Below are 25166 nucleotides of genomic sequence, written 5' to 3'. Positions count from 1 at the left end.
AACAGAAACATCCGAAGTAGAATGTTATTAGTATGAACTAGTTTAGCAAGAATGGTTCCAAGCACAGATGGGAAGTGCCCGTTTTTGGCAGTATTTTTTAAACTGGAAGCCTGTTAGTAATGCTCTGCTGCTAAACTTGAGAACAAAAAGGAGGAAAACGTCACTGTAAATTGTTAGTTGAAATTTTTCTGTTAGAAATGACATAAAGCTGCAACTTTGAAAATCAAATTCCTTGTAGTTAAAATGCTGATCAGTAAAAGGTATTTATTATACATATATCGAAACATAGTTAAAATCAAACAAAATGCCAAACTAATTTTGGGCCTAAATTTTGACATAAATTTAGGCTAAAAATTTGGCGAAAGAGACTGATTAGAAAAACAGAAAATTCTCTAAAATTTTCACCAAAAAAAACTATAGTTTTCAAAATTAATAGAAAATCTGCAAGAAAAACCCAACGCCAAATTGGGAACTCATTGTCTTGTGAGTTGTTAATAAATTTTCAATAAACTTAAGTGTATACGCTGCATATTTAAAATATAAGCACTTTCATAGTATATTTTATAAAATTATTACTGGGTCATCTCACGTCAAAACGCCTAATGCCATGTGCCGTCATATCTCCGATTTTGTCCATTACTTTTGTATGAATAGATATCTATGAGATGAGCTCAAATTATTATTATTATTATTATTATTTTGAATAAAAATTACACTTTGAAGAATTTTTTCAAAAATTCGATTTTTGATCATTTTTTGGAGTCACTGTTTTGGCATGAATTAAGAAAATCTCTCTAATTTCTTTATTTTTCAACAAATTAAGCTGAATTTGGTATCAATTTCAAGTTAATACTTTTTGCTTACATTGTGAACTACAGAAAGTATTCTGTGAATAGATGGTTGTTGCCACTCTTTATTTAAAGTCAGTTTTTATGCTTTTTCAATTGGGAGATTAAATAAGCCATATCTCCGGAGTACCTACAGTAGTGTGCGAATCAATGTAAACACGACAAAAATTACACAATTTTGTTTTTGTCTCGTAATTGGTAACACTTTTAAGTCAACACAGCCGCCATTTTGTTTTGTCAATGTGTCAGTAAGTTAGTGGTACGACATATCACGCTACGGATGCCGTGTTTTTTTTTTTTTTGTGTGTGCAAAATATTGGTTTTTGTGACGTTAATCTGCACAGACGCATTATAACTTGCTTTTGAAAATGGATATTGCTCCAATAAAGTGAACTAAGATCATTACTTTGCATGAACACACATCCATGACTCAAAGAGACATTGCAAGGAGTGTAATGTGAGTTTGGGAGCTGTGAATAAAATTTTAAAGTAAAAAAGAGATACTGGGACGATTGAGGTTAACAGAAAAGGAAAATGTGGGAGAAAAAGAAAAACATCAAGGGATGAAGCTTTTCTGATAAGGGAAAATAAATTAAACCCTAGGAAAACCAGCCAGGAACTTCAGCAAGATTTAGCACACGCTGGAGTTGTTTACGATTTAACCGTAAGAAAACGTCTTATTGAAGGTGGAAGAATATCAATTAGACCTCAAAAGAAGCAGGGTCATTCCATGTCAGTTCAACCACACCCCAACACCCGCCATCTCAGATTCCAATGAAACTTTGTATACTTCTACTTTTCATAGTCCTAAGTAACCTCCTAAAGTATTTCTTCTCTATTAAAAATAGTTTTTATTTTTTGGCCCTTCAAAGTTTTGCGATTTTGCGTTAGTTATCATTTACAGTTCTCTGAGAATGAACAGCAGCTGTTTGCAAAAAAAATTATTTCTCAATAACTAAAGATAAAAAAAATTGGAAAATTTTTATATTATATATTAAGATTTCAAGTGTTTCAGAAAAAAATATGTCAAAAATCTAATTTATATTCAGCAATTAAAAAAAATTAACGAACTGAAAATTTTTAAATTTTTTCAATACAAAAATGATAGTCAAAATTTTAAAATTTTGGCATGAGGGTCTAAATTAAAATAATTTATACATATATTTTTAATGATCATTAACATGTGTGCTAACATATAAAATGAAAATCTTTAGGGGACTTTGAGGGATTCTGCCCCTGCCCTGCCCCCTATTTTGATAAATGAAAAAAAAAGAGTTGATCACACTATTACAAACTAAGTTAATAATTGCATTAAAAAAAATTTAAATATTGAAATACATTGGTGTTTGAACTTAAATGTAAACATTTAAATACTCAAAATTTTTTTGAATTGTAAATAATTAAATTAATTAATAATAAACGATAAAAATAAGATATCACGAAATTCGAAATTTTCCTACAACAATTTATGCATACTAAAAATTATTGTTCAACTTAGGGCAACACAGAAATTAAAACTTTTCATCTAATTCAAATTTATACAAAGTATTAAAAATCCTATAAATACCAGCTCAGAGCTTTTAACTTGATTCATTAATCTAATGCAATATCAAACTGAAACTTAGATTTGGTTTAACATAGCAATTTATTGGGTATGAGTTTAAAATGGTTACCATTGCTCAAAATGTTTATAATTAAGATTTTGCAACACTCTCATTTGACCCTAAAAGTGTGTTTTGTTATCTTGAGTGTTTCTATGATCATAAATGGATCCTAATAACCTCGCATTTGTACAAATGACAGGTATTTTTATTTTACACTTCACTAGTAATTTTTTCAGATGTTTTGTTTTCTTTTTAATATACTTGCCTGTTGCCTTCCTAACTTTATGGTTGCTTTACTAGCTCCCAAAAAGGAACAGCTGGTATTAGATGACAGCTGATCAGCAAGCTGTATGGTTTACTTTTATAGTTAGTTGTTTATATTATAACTGTGAGATTAGTAAATGCTTTTTATTTAAAATACACTTTCTTTTTCTTGATTCCTCTTTCAACTGCTGCATTAGTTTTATCAAGGGCAGTATGTTCTTTTAAGCCACTTTTTATTTCCTACAAATGATTTATAAACATTATATATATTCCAGTTTAAATACAGTGAAACTTCAGTAACTGGACACACTGATAATCCAAGTAACTCGACATTTATTTTTCTTAGGGTCTGCCCAATGCTAACTTCAATGGCCAAAAACCTTTCTAACTTGACACACATTTTGCTAGAACCCCTATAAATTAACATCCTATTGCTATTCTAGTTCAATTCATTCTTTCATATTGACCTTTTCTCAAAATTTTAGAAAAGTTCTTTCAGATAATTCTATCTTTTATCCAGGGGAGTCAGCAACCACTGTGCTGTTAGTGCAATTCTGATAGGGTAGGATAAAATGTACCCCCATGAGAGGGGATTGCTGCCCCCCTCCGGGGAGTAGAAGGGTTCCCCGCCTGTAGAGAAAGAAGGCACCATTACTTATTTTCTAAACAAGTGTGAGTAGGACTTTTTTTTTTTTTTAGCAGACCTGACTAACAAGAAGTTTTTATCTCTTTTCAACAATTATGTATTCATTCCCCACAAGATATTCAAATCTATTATTGATTTTATTATGTTTTTTCAAAGAAAGAAAACAAAAAGAATAGAAAATTCATTTACTGGAATTAATTTTCATAATGTGAATGTAAAGCATTAATAAGTATAAGTGATACAGACAGAAAAGTTTTAGGAATTAAAATTTTGGAACCCCAGTAAGTTGAGGAAAAGTTGCGAGTTATGTCATTAAGCTGGGGGGGGGGGGGGATCTGGATAAAAAAAAAATCCATGCAAATAATCATTTATTTTCCAATTGTAATTAAAAAATATAAAAATCCATTGAATATGAGAGGTGCATAAATACTAATTTATTTCTTCATTTGCTGTAGAGGAGGGGGAAAGGTAATTTACTTTATTTAGAACATATTATTACTAAATAATTAGGCCATTAATTTTCAAGGGGTGTTAAATGCAATTTGAAGAAATTAAAAGGATGAATTTGTCGTTGTACAGCAGTAAAACTATAATGGAAAAACAGTTCCACAATAGCAATTTTTCTCAAACGTAAGGGGGGGGGGGGCAGCGGATCCTGAAAGTACTAGTAACTGCATGATTATGAATTGTTGTTAAGACTTTACTTTTGTTTTAACTTGTCTGGACTAAAATGCAGTAATCTGTATGCAGATATTGTTACTGCAACTTTTTAATTTCATGATATCTTATTTTCAGAATGCCTATATTTTAAACAATTTTTAACTATTTCAAATAAAAAAATTGCTTTAATATTAAATTTATATGTTTGAGTTCAATATTTAACACACTTTATATTTAAATTTTTTAAATAATTGCTGGGAACTCTTATTTCAAAGACATGGACCTTTTCTCCATGATGCTTACATTGTTTCTAGGGGAGAGGGGACAGAATCCCTAAAAGACCCATAACTTTTTTTATAGGAAAAGATAGGGCACATACTCATGATCATTTTTTCTTTAAATCATGATTTTTAAAACTAACCCTGATGTTAAAAATTTAGAATTTCAACAATGTTTTTTTTTTTGACAAAAAAAAAATCAAAATGTTTAACTTTCTGATTTTAAAATATTCTTTGCATAAACTAAGATTATTATAATATTTTTTATAAAATATTCAAAGTCTTAACATTTTTTATGAAAATTTTCAAAAAGGTAATATCATTAGTTGCTGAGAAACCTTTTTTTTCTTAGCTGAACAACAGCACAGTTAGTGCCTTTGAAAATGATAAAAAAATTCAGAATCGAAAAATTTCAGAAGTCTATAAAATTAAAATACATCGATATTGAAACAAAAGAAACTAAGGGGTTGCTTTTAACTACAAAATAAGGAAGTATACCAAGTTTCATCAAAATCTAGATGGTAGGTGTTAAAATCTCATTTTTGTGGTTGATTTGACAAATTTTAAACTATTTCAAATAAAATAGAAACTTAAATATTATTTTTTTTATGTTTGAGTTTCATATTCAACACACTGTATATTTGAATTTTTGCCATAATTGTTGACAATTCTGTTTTTAAGAATATGGAAGAGATTGTATGATGTTTTACACTTTTTTTCCAGAATGTAGGGAGGGGAGGGGGGCAGAATCCCTTAAAGTCCCCTAATGCTTTTCATTGCATAAGTTAGAGTACATATTCATGATCATTTTTTTAAAAAATAATGATTTTTAAAGCTGACCCTTTTGTTGAAATTCAGATTTTTGGCAACACCTTTTTTTGAAAACAAAATTCAAAATTTTCAATTTTCTAATTTTTTAAAAAAATTTTGTGCAAACTAAGATTAGTAAAATATTTTTTATCAATATGTTCAAAGTCTTTCTATTTTGTGTAAAAAAATTCAAAAAGATAATAGCATTAGTTACCAAGAAATAATTTTTTTCATAAACAACAACATCTCAGTTTGAGTGTCTCAAAAATGACAAAAAATGTAAAATCGCCAAATTTCAAAAGGCTATAAAATTAAAACGCATTGATACTTAAAGAAAAAAAATTAGGGGGTTGCTTTGTAACCATAAAGGGATGAAGTATACCAAGTTTGATCAAATTCCGAGACGGTGGCTGTTAAAATCCCATTTTTGTGGTTGATTTGACGTGGAATGACCCAGCAGTTACTGACAGCTGCTATGATGAAAAAGCGATTTGCTTGGGCAAAAAAATGTTAGCTGGACTGTTGATGACTGGAGGAAAGTTTTATTTTCAGATGAGGGCAATTTTTTGGTACAAGGGCAACGATCTCGTTACGTCAGAAATGTCAACGAAAAACTCACAGCGGCACATGTTGATCAAACAGTTAAATATCCGTCAAAGGAGATGTTTTGTGGCTGTTTTTCTTATAAAGGTACCGGATGCCTTGTGCCAATCAAAGGTATGATGAATTCCCAAAAATATAGAGACTTGTTAGACCAGAGATTGAAAGTGGAACTACAAAAAGTTGATGTAAGCAATAAAGCAATTTTTCAGCAAGACTCTGCTCCGTGTCATGTGTCCAAGATCATGCGGAAATTTTTGAAAGAAAAAAAAATTTCATGCCTAGAATGGCCAGGAAATTCACCGGCTATTAATCCTATAGAAAATTTGTGGGCTATAGTGAAAGCCGACTTTGCAAAATTGATTGCACCTCACAAACAAAATTGATAGAAGCTGTTATCCAGATATGATTTCGAGATCAGCAAATATCAGAAAACTGTAAGAAACTTGTTATTCCATGCCAAAATGTGTTCAAGATATGGTTAAGGTCAAGGGAGGACACATTTCATATTAAAATAATAAATATGTAATATTTTTTTGATTAAAGAAATATATAAATGATAAATGCGTTTTTTCATTTGTGTTCACATTAATTCGCACACTACTGTACTATGATCTGCATCAAATTTTTTTTCAGCATATTTAAATCATTCTCTTGCTATGTAAAAAAAAATAGTAGGGTGTTTTTTGTGGTTTCGAAATACAAAAATAAAGTGTTTTGCAGAATCTATTGCTTTAAATCCCTTTAAAGTTTAAAAAAGGCCAAAAACTTTTGAGAATAATCAATACTGGACTATTGATACAAATCAAAGGATAAAAATTGATTTGTATCAATAGTTAATCGCTAAGAAGTTGTTCAATTCGGAAAAGAATTGTGAAAAACCTTTGTTTCAGAGTTTAGAAAAAAAAAACTTTTGATTGAAAGTGTACTAAATATTAAGAGAATAATAAATTAAAGAATAGTGTAAAAAATATTTCTAATGGCATTATTTTGCATTTTTTTCAACATTAAGAGATGTAAAAAAAAGAATAATTACTATTGAAAAGTTTTTATAGCGTAAACTTGTTTGGATTACATAACACCTGACAGTGATCTGCCACTCTTAAAACACTCACGCAATATGCATCATTCTTCTTTCCCTTTGAAAGTGAATCGACACATAGCTTTTGACAATTCTTGAATGTGACATGAAAGGCGTGCTTGTGCAGACTGTATTTAATTAAAAAATTTACTATTTCCTTTGTATCAAAAGGTGAAAAAATCAAAGTTTCTATCAATAAGTTTCAAAAAGATTTTAAAATAGACTTCAATCAGCAAAAATAATCTTCTTCAGAGAAATCTAGAATTACGCTGCATGAGTATTGTAAGTGTGGAAGATTATTGTCAGGTGTAACGTAATCCAAACAAGGTTACGCTATGAAAACTTTTCAATAGTAAATTTTTTTTTTAATGTCGAAAAAAAAAGCAAAATAATGTCATTAAAAGTATTTTCTACACTATTCTTCAAATTATTATTTTTAAATATTTAGTACACTTTCAATCATAAGTTGTTTTTTTTTTTTGTGAACCTTGAAACTGAGGTTTTTGCACAACTCTTTTCAAAAGTAAACAACTTTTTAGTGATTAACTATTGATACAAATCAATTTTTATCTTTTGACAGTCCAATATTAATTATTCTGAAAAGTTTTTGGGCATTTTTAGGCTTAAAAAGGATTTAAAGCAATAGAAAACTTGTATTTTCAGCAAAACGCACTTTATTTTTTAATTTCAAAACAACAAAAAACACCCTTCTACTTTTTTCTACATAGCAAGAGAGTGATTTAAATATGCTAAAAAAAATGATGCAGATCATAGTAGGTACTCAAGAAGAAATGACTTATTTAATCTCCCAAATGAAAAAGCATAAAAACCGACTTAAGATAAAGAGTGGCAAAACCCAACTATTCACAGAATACTTTCTATCGTTCACACTGAAAGCGAAAAGTATTAGCTTGAAATTGATACCAAATTCAGCTTAATTGGCTGAAAAATAAAGAAATTAGAGAGACTTTCTAAATTCATGCCAAAACTGCGACTCCGAAAAATTATCAAAAATCAAATTTTTGAAAAAAAAAATCTCCAAAATGTAATTTTCATTCAAAAAATCTAAAAAAAATAATTTGAGTTTATCTCATAGATACTTATTTGTAAAAAAATAACAGAGAAAATCGGAGGCATGATGACACGCCCGACTATTTAATTTAGGCGATTTGATGTGAAATGATCCTACTTGCTTTCTTATTGAAATTTTTTAAGAACAAAAAAAATTAAATAAAAATTCCAAGTTAATATTTATCAAAATAAAGTCTGGCTAAAACTTGGAATTTGGGTAATATTTTCAAAATCTTGCTAATTTGTTGGCCAGTAATTTCAAATCCCTAGCGTGGGCCCAGTATTAAAGTTGAATTTCAAGGCTGTATGATACATTTTTAAAAAGTTCATTTTATATCAGCGATGAATGTTTGATATGAATTTAAAGGGTACAAATTTAAAAATTTAGTTTAAAGGAAATCACATTTTATAAAAGTAAATTAAATTGCAGAAAAAAAAAATAGTTGGGCATTATTTGTTACCTTTCAGAACAGAATTACATCCTTGCATTTTGAAGTTTGACACCTTTTTATTCTACAAAATTTTTCTGTTATTTATAACCAAAATAAAAATCTTAAGGCTTTCAAAACACATAATAAAAACGTATTTCTCAGATAAAAACACGTAACTGGCAACAATTTTCAAAGTCATACTTACTACTAGAACCAAACATGCTCTTGCTAGAATTCCGTCCAATATCAGCAAGGGATCGAATAAGGGGTAACCGAGAGCCTTTGTCCACTTTGTCATGCCTTCGCTCATGTTGATGACGATGCCTGCGAAGAAGGGCTTCTTTTATCCTATCTCGGGCTTCCAATTGCAAATGACCAGCATTGACAATATTTTCCAAGACAAGATCTGCCAGCAATATGAAAACAAAGCATGCACATAAATTTATGGTAAAATGGAAATCTATTAAGTTAATACACTGAGGAGAGTAGTGAATGAAAATGAAACGATGGATAAAAGCAGGGCTTGAAATTAACAGTAGTCTGCTGGCCCGGGATCACAAAAACATCTATTGAACCAGCATAATATAAATGTAGTGGTCCATGGTACCAGTAAATTTAATTCTTTCCAAAAATAGTAAACATAAGTTTTTTTTTTTTAATCTATGGAAAGTTTGCTTTTATTTGCAACATTTTGATTTTCTTTGCAAAAGATAAATTTTAAAAAAATCCACAGCGTACCTGAGACTGAAACACTAAAAGTTAGCACAAACCAAAGAAATTTTGCAGTTCCTGGTCCATTGGACTAGTGTCATATTTTCCTAAATTTCCACCCCTCAATAAAAAGATTATTAGAACATCAGTTAAAAGCCAAAGAGCAGAAAAGAAAGAAGATATTTTGAAAAGTGATGGTTCAACTGCCAAATTTTAGTCTTTATTGGGTCATCATGGCCTTGCCATTTTTAGGATTTCCCGTTTTAATTTTTTCACTTATGTATTATTATTAAATTATTAATCATTAGCTCATACGCATGGGGTCATGCATTTACAACTGCTTTTGAGTTGTAGCCAAGATAAATGGCATAGAGCGATAAATGGTACTAAGTTCGAACAAATCACTTTTAATAGGCTGTCAACATTTGACAATAAAAGCCACCAATTTGTCATGGCACAATTTCCCAATATGCAGAGTAGGCAGCTGCCTAGGGTGGCAAAATTTTCATGGGTGGAAAATTTTGCTTTAATCATGTATTTATTTTCTATTTTTTAAGTTATTACTCTTGAAGTGAACTAATAGCATTCTTTCATTTTCCATTGTGACATCATTTTGTTCTAATTTAATGTTGTTTACTTTCAATCATCTTATGAAAATGAAATATCTTTCAAGCATGGTAATAGATGTGTGTAAAATAATAAATGTGAATTCGAAAAGCGGTGTCGATTGAAGAAAAGCAAGTGTCATTGCATTTGGCGAGAAGCTGAAACAAGATTGGAGTTTGACTAAGATTTTTAGTGCCATAATAAAGTTTATTCAATTATGGTTTCTTCAGTGATTGACGTGTATTTTCTCTTCTACATTATAATATTAAAACACTTATCTGTTAATAGTATTAAGTCTGGGCCGCAAATGAAAATGAGTGACGAGAGAAAAAGGCTGAATGATTTTAAATGAAGAAAACATGATCTTAGTTAAAAACCGATGAACAAAAAGGAGTCTTCAAAAGATTTTTAATAAATGATACATCTTTTTCAAATGGGCAGTTTTCAAAAGCAAAATCTTTGGACTTTTTGGAATGTATTCCAGTAACAATTTACAAGTCAAATACCATCGAACAATGAGAAGTGGTAAGAAATGTAAAGTGACTGAATGTAATAACACGAAGGAAATGATTTAAATCGTTGATTCATAGATGAAAACAATTCTCAATTTGCCAAATGATAAAATATGAGCATGCACGAATATCATACATTCATAACACCTAATGGCAAAGAATGTTAAGCATCATTAAAAAACAATTTTAAAAATTTTTAAACAGAAAAAAAAAATTCAATGTTGCAACTTGGTCTCCAAATTTTCCAAAAATGGAAATTTTCGGGAGGTCACAGTGACTTTCCATTGGGACACCCCTGAATATAAATGCCATCATTTCTTCATAAACCTGATAGTTTAAATTTTGGGGACACTATTTTTTGCGTTTTTTTAATCACAGAAATTTTGTATCTTTTTTTGAAAGGGAGGTGCGGCAGATTTTAGATCTGCCTAAGGGCGACGTGGAGTTAAATTCGGCACTGCTTTTTGTTGTCATGCATCAGTTGATATAGAGAGTTTGATGTTGTTCCAGGGGTGGAAGCTGAAAAAATTACCAAGATATTTTATTTTATTTATTCTTGTGCAAGGGAGTATGTGTCTAAAATTTAGTTTTTCAGTAAATAAATGAAAATGATACTTCATACTCAAAAAAAAAAAAAAAAAAGGGAGGGAAAAAAAAATACTTCTTCTCCATGAAAAAAGTTCCAAAACTGAAAATAAGTATAGACATGCAGAAGAGTTATGACGCTTACTTGAACTGACTACACTGTATAACACAATTTTTCTAAATTAATAATTGTTACTTGTTTTGAATTATTTATTCAATTCTAACCAAAATTGTCAAAAAATATGGGTGTCTAACAAGTCATGTTTATCATTTTCATGCACATGTGTTTATACAGTAACCCCTCGTTACATCACGCTTTTCGGGGGACAAAGAAAAGCGTGATATATCCAAGGTTATTAAAAACAGTTATACATCCAACATACAAGTAAATTAGCATTCACTGTTTTTGACATGATCTTCAAATGGTTTTGATGTAATTCGCAATGTACTATCACACATATTAAAATTTATACAACACTAAAATTTAAGTAAATTTCAGTGTCAGAAAGGTACAAACATCAAATAACGAATGAAGGTGATCTTTCTTAGCTACCGCCAGTTAAGAGAGAACATTCCAATACACTCTTATTCTCCAGTGGCGCCGACTCCATGGGGCTTGAGGGGGCCCGAGCCCCCTCAAAAATATTTTTGAGGGGGCAGAGCCCCCCCAATAAATCAAGAAAATTATAAGTTACATTATGCTTTCTAAACTCATAAATTTATCTTTTATTTTCCTTGTTTGAAGATAGTTTACCTTGTAAAATATATTCAGTAATGAGTTAAAACAAATAATTATTACGGTTGTGTAAGCAGGTTAACTGAAAATGAGTGGTGCGGATGATGATAGTGTTACAGTGCTGCGAGTACTGTAAAAATTTGTCCCAGTGCGCGAACTTACGGGTCAAGGCTGTTGCCGGTGGGCAGCGCTGCGGCGTGCTCACCTAAGTGTTGCTGATCTGGAAAAATATATATATGAGAGTTTGATTTGTATATAAAATGGGAGGCGTGATAGTTTTGAATACTTTTGGGAATCGTGTTTAAAAGAAAACCTTCACAAAATGATGATCCTTCCCTTCCTCGGAATCGACGTGTACCAAAGAAGTATGAAAACAATGAAGGCAGCTTACCGCACACTTTCAAAATCCCAAAGGAAAATATTTGACTCGCGCTACTTATGCGAAATAGCTATAACACGATTTTTTCTCCAGTATTCAGACCTAACGCGAATTCCTCACCGCAACACGAAAATTCTCAGAAGGGAATCGTGGTGTGTTCGTATCAGCTTTGTTATTGGCTACTAAAAAATTTTTTTTCATGAATGGATCTTTATCCTTTTAGCATCGCTGAGAGTAGAAGTTCCCTTTTCATTTTAAATGCGAAAGTTAATGAAATATAATGACACCTAAGAGCGCTGTTTCATCTAAAGTTTGTGAAGATAAAAAGAGAAAGTTTCATGACAATTAAAGAAAAGCTAGAGCTTCTTGAAAAGCTGATGGTCAACTAAAAAATGCGTTGAAGGTAGCACGAGAATTAGGTATGAGTGATTCTTCCGTACATACAATTACAAGTCAAGAAAAGGAAATCCGTAAAAATTCACCGACTAGTGTCTTGCAAACATTTATGAAAATGGAAACTGCTCATGTATTGTGTACGAATATCATTAATTGATCGACTGTACAGTACAACTAAAGATGCATTTGCTTTTTTACTATATACTGTGTCTACCGTATACCGGTTTATTTTTTCTTTCTTTCCCATTAATCATTGATTTTGTACATAGTAGCAGTATTTTATGTTGAATAAAACGTTTTTTTTAAATACAAGTAAACATTCAGTTCTTTATGTAAGAGACAGTAATGTACAGTTAGTTAAGAGATGGTTTTTAACAGTTTGAGGGGGTGTTTACAAGTGTCTAAAATAATTGGGTACGTTTATAAAAAAATTTACACATACCCTTTTCCACAACGCGAAAATTCAACCCCACGCAAGAGGTCTTGGAATGCATCCCTCGCGTAAGACGGGAGTTGACTGTACTACAAGGCAATATACATTGAGGTTTGTAAAATGGTGCAATTTTGCATTATTGGGCGATTTACATCAACTGGACGCACACAGGTCATTGCAGTTGAACAAGAGTGCTTGCTTTTATTAAACAAGAGGTGAAAGAGAAGAGAACATTTTGAAAAATCAACTGAGTTTTTCAAAAATGACCTAGACATTGAGAGACTGCGTTTATACTTGAATATGTTAGCCGATATCACTAATGTAAAAACAACTGGTCTTAAAAAGCATGCGTAAATTAAATTTCCTTTTTACAAAAATACTGTGTGTGTTTGTATTTATTTCTTCCGTTTTTCGAAGCCAAAAAATATGTGTCGGGCTTGTCGAGTTTTCGAGGTTCTAATGTTAATTATATGATTTTAAAAAAACTTTAAAACTCACTATTTTTCATCTCAAATTTAGAAAATTTCCTGCGGCATGCCCCCTTTCCCCCGATATTTTTTAAGTCGGCGTCTCTGGCAGTGCCCTTCAATGCAAGTCAAGCGCCTTACCTTTTCCATGCCTAGCTGACCATGCACTGCATGACTCCCCATAAAATAGAACAAAAAAATGTCTCTTACTAAGACAAGTGACATGATCTAGTTGAACCAGAAAAATTTGTATACCAATTTTTGGATTGTTTTACTTTGAAAACGCCATGCCACATACTGTTTGTTTTTAAATTATACACACCAGAAAATATGTAAATTGGCATTTTCAAGGCACAACAATCGACCTTTATTTGGGGGGGGGGGAACCTCCATGGGATTACATAACCCCCTAAACCCCCGGTGATGACTGGGCCAGCCCCCCCCAATGATTTTTGCAAGTCGGCGCCCCTGCAATGCATCATAGGGGTATTATTTCTAATCTAGTTGAAATATAACTCGGGAATTTCCGTCGAATTCAGTCATCGAATAGCAGACATGACAGCAAAAGGCTCCAAACTTAAAATTTATTACTGGATTTTACCCATCTGTTCGTTTTCAAAAATATATAACATCAGCATGCTCATAGTTCTGGGGAAATAGTTGTTAACAGACGTATTTAGAGATACTTTAGAGATGCTTGAAAACAAGTGATTTTGTTTGCAATTGGTTTTGCTACGTGAACTTGCTACTCTGTTTGTGAAGTTATAATCGTGTTGGTAATTTTTATGATTTAATAACTTTCTGCTGTTATGGCTCGATGGTTGAAAACTGGTAGTTTGGTTGAGCGACAAATGGACAAGCAGTCAATCGATCAACCCTCAACATCAGCAGTAACTTTCGAATCAACACAGGATATTGAAATAGATAGCTGTAATGAACTGCCGCGTCCCCCCGACTAAACAGAAAAGTGAACTAGGGGAGAAAAAAGGAAAAAAGCGAAAATATGACAGTGACTATTTACAAATGGGCTTTTTTTTTACTGGAGAAGAGTCTGAACCTAGACCGCTTTGTCTTCTCTGCAACGAAGTTCTAGCGAACAGCAGTTTGAAACCGTCACTTCTGAGAAGACACCTCGAAACAAAGCATCCGACACACAAGGACAAACCTATCGAATATTTTAAAAGAAAATTGGAATATAATAAAAAGTGTAGCGTCTCTACGTTCCTGTTAGAATCCAACGAAGATAGTAAAATGGCCCTTGAAGCTTCATATCGAGTCAGTTATAGAATTGCAAAATCTGGACAGTCACATACAATTGCAGAAAATTTAATTGGACCGTGTGCTAAAGATATTGCTAAGTGTATGCTGGGAGAAAAGTCAGCAAAAAAAAAATTGACCTGGTTCCGCTATCAAACAACACAGTATCACGCAGAATTACTGATTTGGCAAGTAATGTGGAGAAAGAACTTGTGAATAGAATAAAAGAGAATAATTTTGCGATCCAGCTTGATGAGTCGACTGATGTAGCAAACGCTGCAATATTACTTGTCTATGTTAGGTATATTTTTAACGATACAATTAAAGAAGATGTACTATTTGCAAAACCTTTGAAAACCAACACAACTGGAGAAGCAATTTTCGAACTGGTCAACAGTTACTTTGAAGAAAATGGAATAGATTGGTCTTTGTGTGTGGGTGTGTGCACGGATGGTGCAAAATCAATGACAGGAAAATTTGTTGGCTTTGTGGTGCGAGTAAAGAAGATCAACGAGAAAATTGAATGGACTCATTGCTGCATTCATGGACCAGCATTAGCATGTAAGCGTATTCCCGCAGAATTATCCGCTACTTTGAATGATGCGGTAAAAATTGTAAATTTCATAAAATCACGTGCCACAAACTGCCGTCTATTTCACGCGCTTTGTGAGGAATTGCGAAGCCTTCATGTTACTTTACTTCTTCACACAGAAGTTAGATGGCTTTCCCGTGGCAAAATTTTGACACGCTTATTCGAATTGAAGTCAGAAGTCCAAGCATTTTTTGTTGATCATCCATTTCACTTGTCCACTTGCATATTTGATCCTCTTTGGATGCAAAGGCTTGCATATTTAGCTGACATCTTTTCAAAATTAAATGAATTAAATCTATCCTTGCAAGGTGCAGTTGTTAATATTTTCGTTGTATATGATAAAATTGAAGCTATGGTAAAAAAATTGAATTTCTGGATCCGATGCCTGGAAATGGGTGAGTTTTCTTGTTTCACTTCTCTTAGTAGTTTTTTATCAGAAAACTCAATGAAACTTGATGAAAGCGTTAAAAGAAATGTATGTGAACATCTGCAACATCTTGAACTAACTTTTGACGAGTATTTTCCTAATAGGCGTAACGTCCCTCTCTCAAACAACTGGATACGCAATCCTTCTGAAGGAAATCCATGCTTAGAGAACACCCTGACATTACCTGAAAAGGAAATGCTCATCGAGTTATCCTGTGATAATTCATTGAAAACTACCTTTAAAGAGCTCTCGTCAATTGACTTCTGGCTCAGTGTAAGAAATGACTATACCGTTTTGTCCAAAAAAGCAATTCGAAGTTTATTACCATTTTGTACAACATATGTGTGCGAGAAAGGATTTTCCTCCTATACTTATCTCAAAGATAAATACCGAAGCAGATTGAATGCAGAACCTGATTTAAGACTCAAACTGTCAGACATTGAACCAAACTTTCAGTTTCTTTGTTCCGTCAAACAGCCACAAATATCGCATTAAGGATTTTTTCCCCAATTTAAAGTATGCTTTAAAAAAATGGTTTATAAAACTTCTTGTTTATAATTTTTCTTGTAGATGTACTTTTAACTTTTTATTAATGTTTGCACTTAATGATATTTTACAATTATATTTTTGTTTATTGCAATCAAATGCTGCAAAAAATGGAAAGCAAACATGCTGTTTTTTTATTGTTTCTTACATGTTACTGATTTCAACATCAGGGGGGTTCGCGAACTATTTTGCCTGTTCCAAGGGGTTCGCAAAGAGAAAAAGGTTGGGAACCGCTGTCCTACACCAATCACGCACTGTACTGTCACTCATAAATCTTTCACCGTATATACTCGTTTCATTCTACGGTGAATCTCACACTTGGCGGGAGATTCTATCATGGTAGCCATGTTTATGTGTCGCTGGATAAACTGGTAATGGCGTCGGATGCCCGAAAACGAGTGAGGTTGTAGTGGGAGAGTTGCGCAGTCGACTGCCGCGCATTGCTGGCCTATGCTGTTGGCATCAAATATTATTTTATTTTTTTCTCGGTCCACAGCCGATAATTTAAAGAAAATAATTTAAAGTTAAATGTACCTACTTTAAGCCCAGTCTGGTAAAAGTAGAACTAGTCAACTAGTTGGTGCTGACACTTCAATCGACAATTCCCCCACGCCATAATCAATGGCGACTGTTTACTGAAACCATCGAAGATTGCATGTCTCAATGTGTCGATTCAGAAAAAGTTGAGTTGTCACCTGATTGATTCGAATTAATTCCACTTGTTGACCGCACGTGCTATGGAGAGGAGTACGAATATTCGCGGCAGTGGAATAAACAAATGAGTGATGGTTGAAGTAGAAGTTAGTGTGGTGACGTCATCGAGACATGGAATCTCATTGGCTGATGAAACATATATAATGTGGTGAGTGGCAGCACTCGCGACGGCAGTCTCTCTTCTCTCAACGATCCCCAGTTGTTGTTTTTGATCGTGAAGCCTAGTTCGGCTCACGTGTGGGGGGGGGGGGGGTTTCCCCGCGATGCTAGCGGGGTTTTTTTGTGGTGTGTGAATCTAAATCTTCCAAGTCCTGGAATTAGTATGAGTCCAGGTGAAGAAACACTTGTGTTGTGTCCGGCCAATTAATATTGCCGGGGAAGTGAGTTCCTATGTGTCTACCTGAGATGTTCACCGATCTACGAACTGTCTAATGTTGCCTTTCCATTACGGACGTTCCTGAAGTGTGATCCGGGGGACTTTTTTGTTTCTTCAAGTGGATCCTTCGGACTGGCCTGCGACTACATTGACAGATTGGTGACATTTTTCCTTTATTTACTGGAACCACTTTTGTTATGATATTTTTGGGGTGTTATTTTATGGGGATGTTATAAAACAGTTCTAGTCATATTTAATAAATGTATTTTTCTGAAACATGTTTTTTGCTTGTCTCCAACTTGACATTACACGGCCAGTTAATGTTGGCTTAGTTTAAATATTTTAACCTTTGGATTTTAAACTTAACTTTAATTATGCCAACATATGCCGCTCTCCCTGCCATCTAGCGGCACGATCGGAAGTTGAAAAAAAAACAGCCCTCGTAGAAACTGGAGATTGAAATAAGATTTTGAAGAACCATGCATAAGTAGGGGAAAGTTGAGAGGAATGGGACAAGGCTACTTCAGGAGATACAACTTTTACATCACGAAAAATTAATCCTTTCTTTTTTTAGTACAGTAGACCCTCATTTTACGCGGGGGTTATGCTCCACAGAAATGCCACATAAATCAAAACCGCGTAAATTGTGACCTAATCCTAGTGTTGAAATAGGGGTTTGGTTCCGTAGATAACAAAATACTTCACTCTAGTGATGATTAATTGTTTAATATAGGGTTTTGGTTTCGTAGATAACAAAATACTTCATTCTAAAGACGACTAATTGTTTAAAAAAATTTAATGTGTACTTATATCGACTTTTATGTACAACATGCATAAAGAAAACATAAATTAACTTTGTGTCCTGTTTATAAAGAGGAGCTATCTATGATAGTCTTTTGGCAATCATTAAAGATTTTTCTCAGTAATTCTTTGCAGATCATTAACGCATCCATGATCACTTGCGACATTTCCATGATAGAATCTTCCTTCACTAACAAATCAGAAAGATCATTTCTGTTGCTAGGAATGGCTCAACATTTTCAATGTGAACGTTTTTGGTTGTGCATCACCGACGTCGGTATCGTCGTTGGTTTTGTCCTCCTTTGTCACTCCTGAAAGCTCTTCTTCCAGCGAGTTCTGAACAGTGTGAGTTTAATAACTTTGCTTCTGGCAAGAGATCTAGAACCAATCGCATAAAATGTCTGAAGTCAAGCTCGATTATTTGCACGCCAAAATGCAGTTGATTACGCGTAACCTGCAATCTTCAGGAGTTTGGATTTTGAAAGAGGGGAAAATTTTCTCTGTTTTTATTGCCGCATCCGCGTAAAACCGAAACTCATCAGCATAAAATAAGATAAAGGTGTCAAATCTTAAACCGCTAATAATCAAAACCACGTAAAAAAAAAAACCCGCTTAAAACGAGGGTCTACTGTAATATACAATAATATTGGGATGCAACTATGTTTGATTCATTTTGTTGTATTTAATTGCTTCTATAGGAAAAATAAGACCAGAATGTAATTAACATTTTCTTAGTACATTAATGATCAATATAAAGTCATTTTGTATTAATTATGTGATTAATGAAATAATATTTTACTATTAACAAATACTGCAATAAAATTGGAATGTAATTGAATTATGTAATGATTCTGTTGCATCATAGGTACAATTTTATGTATTAAACATATAGAAAATCAGCCTCTTCATTTTGTCCAGTTTCGCCCATCTTTTCTGGCGTCCCAGACTTTTAGCAAGAAAGTGGACAAAATACCAACCCTGGTTTGGTCATAACGTTCTTAATATGGGTTTTCACTGTTATATTAGAATTGGCAACATATGTTAGACCCATGGGTTCTCCCCCCCCCCCCCCCCCCCACCTTTGCCGCATCCCTGAGAGTTTTTTCTTTCTTAGGCACCATTTTAAGTTTTCAATGATAGCGAAATCTACATACCTTTTGAGACGAGAATCAAAATAAAGGAGAAGAATTATTTACAAATCTTAAATAGTTATTTTCAACGGAGATTCTTTACATATACATAGCTTTTTTTTTTAAATCTTGGTATGCAGGATGTTTCAAAAATGAATCTCATGCACTCAAACTAAATTCATCCCCCCCCCTCCCTCTCTTGTGCTTTTGTTCCATATTGTTTTTTATGCTACAAAGTATAAATTTTGATTAGATTAATAGTTTGTTTTGAATGTTTTTAATGAATGTGTTTTAATCTAGAGCGTGTCTTCGTTTTAACCTGTGTGACCTCTATTTTCGCAACTGTTAGTTCTAGATGCACACTTTCACTTGCAAAAATGATCAAAATAATGTGCTGAGTTAAGATATTGAAAGTTTGAAGCAATAAAAGCAATTAGGTGAAAATGTACAAAATCTAACTTGAGTAAAAATGACAACAACGTGCATAAAGTACAAATAAAGTAGTAAAATACAGTTCAAAACTCAGCAAACGGCTGTTTCGGGGCTGTCATTGCAAGCCCCTTCAACAAAGGGGCTTGCATATGACAGCCCTGAAACAGCCGTTTGCTGAGTTTTTAACTCTTATTTTACTACTTAATTTGTACTTTATGCACCTTGTTGTCATTTTTACTCATTCCATAGTACAAAGTTTTCAACTGCTTTTTTACAATATCTAACTTTATATACGTACCCTAGGTGCTTTTACTTATGTTTGTTTAGAGACATAACCTCCATTGAAAAATAATTTCAACACAAACAAGTTGAAACATTTGCGACCAAAACTCAAGGAGATATTGGAGTTCGAAATTTTAAGGGACTGTGCCAAAGATGAGTTTGGAACTTATGGCCTTTTCCAGAAGAATGGCAGGTTGTCGAAGTAAAAAAAGACCAAATGCATAAATTTTTCATTGTCATTGAAAAATAAGCAATGTCATGCTATGAACATAAAAACACTCAACAAATGTTTGTACAGTTTGAAAAAAAACACTTTACACATACATTTAATTTCAAACCCTAGTTAACTGCTATATTTTCCCCCAAAAGGTGTTATTGACTACGAGTGTAAGATAGTGCAAGTCACTAATATGATATCTCTGGGAATATTTGTTGCACTGATGTCAAACCTTTTGTGTTCGAATGGTTTTTCAATGTAAATTATTTTATTAAACGTAAATTAATGTACTGGAGTCGGTGTTCAAGTTTGATTTCATATTTTCTCACTAATTTTCTTTTCTTTTTTCCGAAACTTTCAATATATTAACCCTTATCCTGACCATTTTTGCAATTGAAGTATGCACCTAGGATTAACTATTGCAAAAATAGAGGTCTTGCAGTTTAAACGGGGATACCCTGTATATTTTTGTATGAAAAGTAATTGCTTTAAGAAATTTTAAATATCACTTTTAGATGATGAACAAAGTCTTTCGTCAAAGGACAAGATAAACTCGCCAATCATTGTGAGAGTCAACAAGCAAAAAGTTTATGACGAGGATGACGATTATGATGAAACTTCATGAAATTATTTTTCTGTGATATGTTTCTGAACAAAATAAAATTTTATTTCATATCAAAATTATGTTTGATGTTTTCTTTGTTCTTTAATGGTGCTGTTTGATGGTTTCTCACCATTTACAGACCTAGTGCATTCTCAAAGCCAGCGATAGGCAACCTAAAGTAACTGCCCATCTTAGGGGGTTGCGAGAATCCTTGCTGCACCCTGCAACTAGCAGGGCTCATAGTCCTCCTATATATCTCCTATATTTTCACAATTTCAAATATTCTCCTATGTTTCCTATATTTTCTCACTAACTCCTATATTTTTTTTCATTGGATGTTAAGTGCTACCCAAAAATCCAAAAACCTTTGATCCATTTTTTCCCTTCTTTCTTTCCTGCACTGTGCACTCTTACATCTTTAATGTTGGCATATGTACTAAACTTCTGTTTAATTATTTTTATGAAATGTACAAAATATAGATGGTTTTACTTGCAACTTTTAACTTGTTTTCAATTAATGAGTTTATTTGGTAATTTTAATAGTATATATAACATGTTAAATATTTTGAAAGCTTTTAATTTTGTCACATATAATCTTATTCTTATATGTAGTATAAATAACCGGTTGTAGCTCAAAGGATTGTTTTTGAAAATGCATTTTTAGATTTTAGAAACAATTTAACTTAGAGTACTTTAAATGTTTGAAAAATCGGTCTTCATTTCAGGATTTTTTTTTTTTTTTTTTGCTCATTTTTTTAGCTACTCGGTTACGGGTACAAATTTGGAGAGGATAATGGATGGTTCTATGCTCTACTTGGGCTCTTCTAACTCCCCCTTTCATTTGACAGATTAGGTCAAATACACCCTTTATACAATATATGTGTACATATACATATACACACATTAACTGTAAGTTATGGAGTGAGCACCTGGTAATTAAATCAGCCACTTATGAATTCCTCAAAAACAAAACGAAATCCAGTTTTAAGATTAAAAAATTGCAGAATATTTGAATCAAACATTCCCTTAATTATGTCCCTTGATGTCCCTTAAATGAATCAAGTGCATGAGACTAACACCATTTCTCTCTCTCTCTCTCTCTCTCTCTCTCCAAAAAATGTGATGCATTAGAGCAGTCAATTTTTTTCTTTGCCTTTTTTTAAGTAAAATTAGTTTTTTTTCTGTAAATAGTGAAACGAAGGGGAGGGAATGCACACTTTTTGTAACGATTTTCTCATGATGTGTCCAACAGAACCAGTGAGATGAGAGAGATATGGAGTTGACTTTTCATTGGTAATGTTAGCATTGAAGCAATGAGTTACCCATTCCGAGGACTATGGGTAGATTTATGACATTGAAAAAAGAATGTCCAAATTAATTATTATCTAGTTTTAGCAATCAATGAGAGATGCATTTTTTGAAGCACGTAAGTTAAAATCTGAATTTTGTAATTGCTTTTTCATTCTGTTTTGTGATAATTTTTTAAAAATAATCAAAGAATGGATATTTTGAGTGTGCGGTATACTTCTACTAATATATCGTTTGACCAGAGTTTAATAAAATTCTCTGAAATTGTATGTGGATTCCTCGCTAAAAAAAAGAAAAACACGCACACATAATTTTGCTTAATTGAATCAAAATTGTCTTAAACAAACATGATTCATATAAGCAACTGCGAGTACAAAAATTCATTTGCTCGCACATCTGTGACTCTTCACATTGCTATAACTTGATGCACTATAGAATTGTATTGATACTGGCGCTCTTTTTTTTTTTACAGTGCTCCAAACACATTAGATGCTATACTTTTTCGAAATTCCTATATGTTTTTCTACCAAACTCCTTTATTTTCCCTTTAAAACTCCTATATATTTTGCTATCAACCTCCTATATTTTTCCTTTTAAACTCCTATATTTTTTTTCCACTTGCTATGAGCCTTGAACTAATAACAACTCATTCAAAACAATGTTTTTCTACTTGAAAAATTTGAAAAGCATTCACAACAAGTTTTATTTCAAAATCGACTGTAATTTCCATGGACATTTATCAAGATCAAGAGGCCAGAAGACTCTTTTCTTGAAAATTTAAAATTGTTGCACTTCCAACTATCATCATATATATAATAGCCAATGATCGAGTAAAACTGACGTCATCAGCAATGAAACAAATCATGCCATGGCATGATAATTTTATAATAATTTTTGGTAATGTTTAACATGCAGGGAAATGCTCTATTTTGACACGGCTGAACTGGATCCGGTAACTTAACTGTTTTACTGGTAAGACTGTGCTTTAAGGAGGATGAAGAAACAAAAAAAAAGGGTCAACAATGAACGCTATCAACTGGAGTTTAGGGTTAATCCACTGAAGATAGGATTAATCCACTGGAGATAGGGTTAAAATGTCAACTTTCAAAATATCACCAAACTTGCAATTGCTTCGTTCAAATGTAGAAGCAATTTTCATCCGTCACACCTTGACGGGCAACTTTCTAGTTACAAGAGTTTGAAAAAATTCAAATAACTTTAGAACATCAAGAAGTAGGCCTTAATGTTTCTTCCATAAAATAATGTTTATTAATGGTACCCTGCCAAAAAAAAAATCAGCAACATTGGTCCAGAAGTGTTGCGATTGGCTGAAAATGGCCTCAAGATCGACCGTTGCTCCAAGCACTGTTATCCATTCTTTCATGTGGCACCACTATCAGTGGAAAGCCATTACCATGAGAATTTGGACACCCAGTTTCCCCTATTAGAAGAAAGCACCTATGCTCTCTTTGATGCAAAAACTGTTCTTGGAATTTAATTTTGCTCGGAGTATTAAAAGCCAAACAAATACTCAAGAGATCTTTTGCTGCATAGTTATATGAGGCAATGGCCAAAGGGATGTTCTTGGACTTGATTCTTTGGACTTCGATTCTAAGCATACTTTCATTGATTTTTTTTTTTTTTTTTTTTCTAAATCATGCTGTATCGCGGCACCATGTCTTTCCACAAAACGGAGGAGAGATTCTTCTATTGTTTGTACTGGTTATCTCCATTTTTTTTAATTTTGGCACTTACATACCTTTGCTTCTCGCTGCCACATATGACTTGGATACTGTCGATTTTCCGCAACTTGAAAATCTACAGACTGGAGCTAGGTTTGAGTCTGGATTTTGGTATAAGAGGCCATTTATTAATTACATAAAGGTCTCGAGGGGGAGGGGTGGAAAAATCTCTACATATCCTTACTTAAGGAGGAGGGAGGGGTCTGACCCATTCTTGTGTAATATTTTCCAAGTCGATATTTTATATTAGAAATCGCTCGGTCAAGTGGTTTGGAAGGGATCATATTTCATTTGCTTCTGAGAGGTAAAAAAACGTATTAGGATGAGCTCTTTTTTTTTTCAAAGAATGAATAATGTAAAATATAAAAAAAGAATTGCACTGTGTATAGCATGTCTTATTCTTAATTAGTATTGCATCATATACAAAAAATATTTCTCGAAAAAACATTCAGTCTAGATTCCTTTTAGCAAATATTTCTTTGCACAAAAAGGTTTTTAAAAAAAATTAATTAATAGCGAATTTAATTTTGATTCCAGTGATGTTAGATTCGCTATTTATTATTTTGAAAAAAGAAATGGAATCTTATGTAAGATAGGGGGAGGGGTTTGAAAAATCTTACTTAACCTTACATGAAGGGAGGGGGCCAAAAATTGCCAAAATCATCCTTACGTAGTTAATGAATGGCCCCTAACTTTTGTACCACTCTTTGATTACTGACTGCATAAAAAAACTGTATTGTATTGTTTTTTTCATATTATTTATGATTCAAAATTAAAGAGGGTGAGAAAGAGTTTTGTTTGCAACTGTTATTCTCATAAAATAGCAATGGAACTTATTTTCTATGGGTAACTCGAGCATAATCATAACGTGCACGGTATAAAGATGGTGCGCACAATTGAGGGGTCCGGACCCCACCCATAGTTCTGATATATTATTCGATTCATTATGATTCTATATATTTTAAATGTAAAATAATTCCAAACAAAGGAAACTAATATCAGTTCCAATAAGTGAAAAAACAAAATCCTGCAGTTAAAAGATTTTTAAAAATTGTGCACTTTCACTATAACATTGCACAAGCGAGAGGTCTTTCTCGGCTTTGAAAAGGCTGAAAACATACTTAAGGGGTACTATGTACAATGATCGTCAGGGCCCGATTACCGCAGAGGCCGTCTAGGCCTGGGGCCCCATCTTCCTAAGGGGCCTCAAGTTAAAGAATTATGCTTAGCATTACAACAACTAGGCAAAAAATGCATATATTTTTTAATTATATAAAAAAAACTTTTTAGTTGGAAATGAACTTACTTATAGGATAATTTTTATTACTTCTACCAGTAGCAAGTTTACCATGTCACAATTATGAGATGCCTAGAATTGCGTGAATGCACGTTATAAATGATTTACATAATTCTGTGATAGAGAAAGGGTCCCCAAAAACCCGTCTTCAAGGGGCCTCGAAATTATTGTGGGCCTAGGGCCTCACTTTTAGTTAGTCGGGCCCTGATGATCGTTTATAGGTTCTTGTACTGCTAAATTCAAACAATGTCACCATTACAGACAGGAATTTATGAATAAAATCGAAAAAAGAAATAGAAAACAAGATTTTATTTTACGATATT

General features: G+C 32.8%; 1 protein-coding gene across 1 annotated transcript in view; it reads right to left on the bottom strand.

Annotated features, from left to right (window-relative positions):
• The window catches only part of LOC129233245 (electroneutral sodium bicarbonate exchanger 1-like), a gene marked incomplete at its 3' end in the record, with an annotated part of 72240 nt that extends 55953 nt beyond the window's left edge, over nucleotides 1-16287 (bottom strand). Inside the window, 2 exon segments of the mRNA XM_054867298.1 lie at nucleotides 8499-8753; nucleotides 16257-16287. Of these exon segments, the coding sequence (XP_054723273.1) occupies nucleotides 8499-8753; nucleotides 16257-16287 (286 nt within the window).
• Nucleotides 16288-25166: the final 8879 nt, after the last annotated feature.

This window comes from Uloborus diversus, unplaced genomic scaffold, assembly GCF_026930045.1.
Source record: "Uloborus diversus isolate 005 unplaced genomic scaffold, Udiv.v.3.1 scaffold_284, whole genome shotgun sequence".
Classification (NCBI taxonomy): Eukaryota; Metazoa; Arthropoda; class Arachnida; order Araneae; family Uloboridae; genus Uloborus; species Uloborus diversus.
This window is presented reverse-complemented; position numbering and strand designations above follow the sequence as displayed.